Here is a 5162-nt window from a genome sequence, read left to right as displayed (position 1 = left end):
CGTTCATCGCCGCACGCGTGCAGACCAGATGTTTACGCTCGATACGAGCCGATCTCGCCCATGTCCATCCCGTCGTGCATCTCCATCTCCATCTGAGGATCCCGATGCTTGTCGGACCGATGCGTCTGGACCGATTGCACCGCGCAATCCCGATCGCGACTTCTCTCGCGGCCGGAGGATCTCTCTTTTTCACGGGGAAAATGATGGTACTGATGGGTCGCGTGACCGTTCATTGGCAGCGTGGGATAGGATGATTGGCCGCAGGACGGTTGATGCCTGGATGGTAACGGCGGTGGCGCGTGATGATGTCCCGGGACACCGTTCTGAACCCTCGAGTCGTTCTGCGCCCGTTCCGTAGGTCCGCCGTCCGGGTCGCGACTCGTTAAATGGGACGATGGCGGTTGTGGGGTGCGACGCAGCGAGTGATTCGTATAATGTAATCGGCCGCCGGCGGACGGGCAATTATCGCCGGCGACGCTCAACGGCGTCGAGCCGTCCTCGATGGGACCGATCGTACGATGACCGGACATGCCGGAGTTGGGCAGCGTTCCCGGACGGCGCATCTGTCGCGCGGTTTCACCGTCGATGTAGGTGAAGCCCTCGGCGAGCGTGGTGCTGCCGTGGGGCAGGAACCAAACGCCGCCGGCTCCTGGGCTCGCCGCCCGAAGTTCTAGCTACAGTTCCGTCACCGGGATCGGCTTGATGTTGCTCGAGATCTGGGAGTGTTGTTGTTGTTGTTGCTGCTGCTGTTGTTGTTGTTGTTGTTGCATCTGCTGTTGTTGCAGATGATGATGGTGATGGTGCGGGGCGATTTGTTGCGACTGTGGCTGATGATGGTGATGATGGTGATGCGGGTGAGCGGCACGGACGATGTACTCGTCGTCCGAGTAGGTCTTTTGGTATTCGTGCTCCTTGCGGGAGATCGCACGATTCTTCCATTTGTAGTCCTTCAACGCATCCCGCACTCGTCTACGGCATCTGTAGTAGAGGACCAGAGCAAGGCCGGTGAGCAGCGCGAGGCCAGCGGCGCATAGTGTGGCCAACAGTGCCTGTTTTCGTGGATCCGAGAACGCGCAGCCAAGCTCGTCCGGCGACATACCCTTTATCGGCTTTCCTTTCGATTCCGGTGGTTCCGCACAGATTACCGGGCTGGAGTTCCGTGGGACAAGGACCTCGGCTAACCAGAGCAGACCACAGTCGCAGACCAGGGGATTCTCGCTTAAATCCAGCCGACGTAGCTCGTTCCAGGCCACCAGGGACTCGGAGAATCCGGCGAAGGCGTTGTCGCGGAGCATCAGATGCCTTAGGTTCGGTAAGCCGGCCAACGAACCATCCTCCATTGTCGTTAGTCGTTTGTTGCTGTTCAACACTAGGGTCTCCAGATTCGCGTTGTCCGAGAACGCGCCGCGTTCCACGGTGGTCAGCAGCTTCGCCGCGGATATATCGAGTTTCTTCAACTTGGACAGGCCCTGGAACGCGCCTGACCTCAGAGTCGTGAAGAAGTTCTGGCCCAAAGTGAGCTCCTCGAGACGAGGCAGTACCGCCAGTTGTTTCGTGGGCACTTCTTGCAGCTTGTTCCCGTCGAGACCGAGTGTACGCAGAGCGTTCAAGCCTCGAAAAGCTGAGTCGCTGATGTCATCTAGACCGGCACCGGTGATGTCGAGTACCGTCAGCTGTTCCAATCCTTTGAACGCGTCGTCGGGGAGGGCGGAGAACGCATTCCAGCCTATGTGCAGCTCGGCCAACGAGTTCAACGGGGCCAACGCGGGCGAGGGTATGGTTCTCAGCTGATTGTCGTCAAGATGCAGCACCCTAAGTGTGCCTAATTTTTGGAAAGCGCCCGGCTCCACCTTCGATATACGATTCTTTCCCAGATCGAGCTCTTCCAGCTTCGTCAACGAGGTGAAAAGACCGCTCTTGAGGCTCTCCAGATAATTGTCCCGTAGATTCAGCACCGTCAGAGATCTGAGGCCCTGAAACGTTTTTTCGGTCAGGGCAGAGATCTTGTTGTGCCTCAGATGAAGCTCGACCAATTGCTTTTGCGCTTCGAAGCTGCCGTTCGGTATGGTGAATAGATGATTGCTCGACAAATCGACGTTCTTCAGGTCCCCGTAAAATTGAAAGGCTGCTGCATCCACGATCTTTATCCGATTCTCCTTCAGCACTATCCGTTGGATGCTCGGATTCAACGCGATCGGTATCACATCCAAGTTCGCCCCTATGCAGGACACCACGAGATTGTCGTCGTCGCAGGTGCAACCGTTCGGGCAAAACGCAGCCGTTCCAAGGGCGAACAGTCCGGCGAGGACGAGCAGATGGTAGACCGTGCTCGATACAGTCGCGCCGCACCGTGCAGTCTGGAAATAATGAACAAGAAACTCTTTATTAAGGAAGCTCACAGCGGGCGGCTTATCGTGAAATGTAATTTACATTAATGCTAGGTTTATTGCCGTGCATAAATTATTTTCCATGGAGACACCCATACTCGTGATTGGAGAACCGACGAAAATGAGAAAAGTTGTTCCCTGAGCGGTTGGGAAATAGTTTGTTCGTCGTTGATTTTTTAAAGGGCGTACCCGAATAGATTGTTGAATAATTTTACTGGTCTTATTCATGTCTTACTATGTTTCTTAATTGGGTTCTGTATAAAATAAATGGTTAAGTTGGAAATTATTCTTTGTTTAACAAGGGTAGCTGTATCGAGTTTAAACGACAATGAGGTACAGAGGTTTGATAAGTGGCGAAGTAAATTTTGCAGCGGAAAATATCAATAATAATAGTATTTAGAAAGAAAAAGCATACATTAGTTGTTTATTTGCCGATGCGATTAAATCCACAAAAATTATCAAAGAAATTTATTTTAAATATATAAAGTTAAGCACCGATCAAGTGCTACGGCATTAAAATTTGAAAACATTCAAAAACTGGAGCTACCACTACTTTGGCCTCTGAACGGCTCATAATAATGTATACAATTTATTCCATAAACAATAATTCAGGAAAGTAATCGAGTACAAATGATATCTTGCCCCCTTTTCGTTTCGTTATTTATTTTGAACAATTACTGAGATTATCAGTATTTACTGAGATCACATCCAGAACTATTTATGTAATGTTGTGGTCAATTTTTACTTGCACAATTTATAATAAGTAACAAGCAAACAAAAATATACAAAGTATAAACTAAACGATATTTATTCTAATTTTGCACATTCAATACGTAAAGTATTTCTTTTTCAATTTTCACACGAATATTAGAGATACGTTGCGAACATTTGCGACATGTATTTTCGTCTATGAGATCGTAGAAACTGTGTTAGCCGAAGAATCCGTGTTGACTGTGTAAGCACTGGTACAAAACTGAAGTCAAATACATTTTCCGACGACAAGCCAACGGTGTAAGATGAGATGAAACTATCAAGGATTCGGAGGTAAGACAAACCTAAGATGTACGGGTTTGACCCGGTGTCCGCAGGTCGAGGGTTAATCCACGAAGAAGGTCAACCCTAGAACGACACCGTCCCCTTTTCCAGCGTACGTGACACTGTGGAGTTGGTGACCACAAAATAAAATCAAAATAATCTATTTCGAAAAATCCTTCTTCATTAGATGTCTTAATCTCATTGCATAGATTTATAGAGCACAAGAAGCCTACATCTTATTTTAACTGTTTTTTTTATACCTAGTATAGTTTTCAAGATATATACAGGAAAATAAATTTAACCCTAAAATGCATAACGTGGATATTTTATATCCACTTGAATATTTACTTTTAGATTTCTTTCTTGTATAATGAAATAATTGCACGTTGCTTTGTGTATTCATTCCTTAAGAATTCAAATATGTAATAATTACTTCTCAAGTTTAATAACAGAATAATTCAGAAGAAAAAGTGGAAATTCAAATTTCGTCGCTATTTTCATAAGTTGGGTGTTTTATACCCATTAGTTGAATATGGACACATAGTTCTGTACAGATTTGGTTTACACATCCAGCGGACTCTTAATGTTTATTATTTGACATTCTTAGATATCCTAGCTTATGTATAGTGATAGGATTTCGAGTAGATTGAACATACCCAGAATGTTATGATTAGATCTGCACCCGCGTTACAGAGCACCTCTGCGTTAGCTGCACTGTTTTCAACGAGTAGTTTGGAGTAATATAATAGATGTAGTTGAATTAAATGCTTTTGTTTTATTTACGAACGGAAATTCTGATTACAAGGAAGAGAGAAGTGATTGAAGAAGACTATTTTTGAAACAGTTGTCTACCAGAGATGGGCAAACTCATTATCTAGATAAAATGTTTCGAATAACGAATAGAAGATAAAAAAAGTATTTTGTCATTTTTGCTTGTTTAAACGTGAAAATTTCAATTTTTATAATAAAATAATACCTTTTTATGAATGAATCGACATTTGTCGAACAATTATTTAATCTCATTAACTGTTTAAAACTCAGAACGACACTCTTAGATACTGCTGCTTTTCACTGTGTATTATTCAAATAAAATTCTGCTCAACTCTGTTGTCTAGACAGGTTATTATGCCGTATATGATAATGAGATCGAGGAATCTCAATTTACAAAGAAGTGTTGTGGAAGATATTAAAAAATTCATCGATGTACCAGAAAAAGAAAATATATCCACCAAAAATTCCGACAAAAACACGTTGCTTTATTTGTTCCACCAAAAGAGACAAAAAATGTGACAGAACTTGGGTCAACTGTAAAAATCCGATATGTAAAGAACATACAAATTCATATGTGTAAAAATGTAGTTAGTAAGACTTCATACTAATATTATCTGTATTTCATAACAGTGCTGGTTTATGAATAAAAAAATTTGTTTTATACTACGTAATCTGCTGTGGATTATTTTTCCAACCACGATATGTAAATTTGATGAAGACCAGAGTCATGTATCGTAGGGTTAAGGGGTAGTTTCACCCTGAAGAACCGAATATCATCAAAAACGAAAAATTGTCCGATGCTTCTATTGAGGTGCCCTACTAACCTGTGGAATCTTAAAACTCAGAATTTTCGAGGTACCGAAGTCCCTTTGTAAAATACACTTCCCTTATAATAAAGATACTGTGCGGCCGTTGACAACTCAAATGATCATAAAATCAATGAAAATGTACTTTATAAGCTACGGTACA

General features: G+C 44.1%; 1 protein-coding gene across 1 annotated transcript; it reads right to left on the bottom strand.

The window, feature by feature from the left end:
• Window positions 1–674: 674 nt before the first annotated feature.
• On the bottom strand, window positions 675–2615 carry LOC107186140 (slit homolog 3 protein-like). The gene is made up of 2 exons (XM_015573953.1): window positions 2577–2615; window positions 675–2357 (listed from the first exon to the last, which is right to left on the bottom strand). Exons 1-2 carry the CDS (start codon window positions 2613–2615, stop codon window positions 675–677), a joined length of 1722 nt encoding a protein of 573 aa, XP_015429439.1.
• Between the last annotated feature and the right edge of the window lie 2547 nt (window positions 2616–5162).

This window comes from Dufourea novaeangliae, unplaced genomic scaffold (genome assembly GCF_001272555.1).
Source record: "Dufourea novaeangliae isolate 0120121106 unplaced genomic scaffold, ASM127255v1 scaffold76, whole genome shotgun sequence".
Lineage (NCBI taxonomy): Eukaryota > Metazoa > Arthropoda > Insecta > Hymenoptera > Halictidae > Dufourea > Dufourea novaeangliae.
This window is presented reverse-complemented; position numbering and strand designations above follow the sequence as displayed.

Coding starts and splice junctions, on each gene's coding strand:
- LOC107186140 (XM_015573953.1), bottom strand. CDS start 2,615: ATGAATAAGACCAGTAAAATTATTCAACAATCTATTCGG. Junction 2,358..2,576: donor TTATTCAACAATCTATTCGG/GTACGCCCTTTA, acceptor CATTATTTCCAG/ACTGCACGGTGCGGCGCGAC.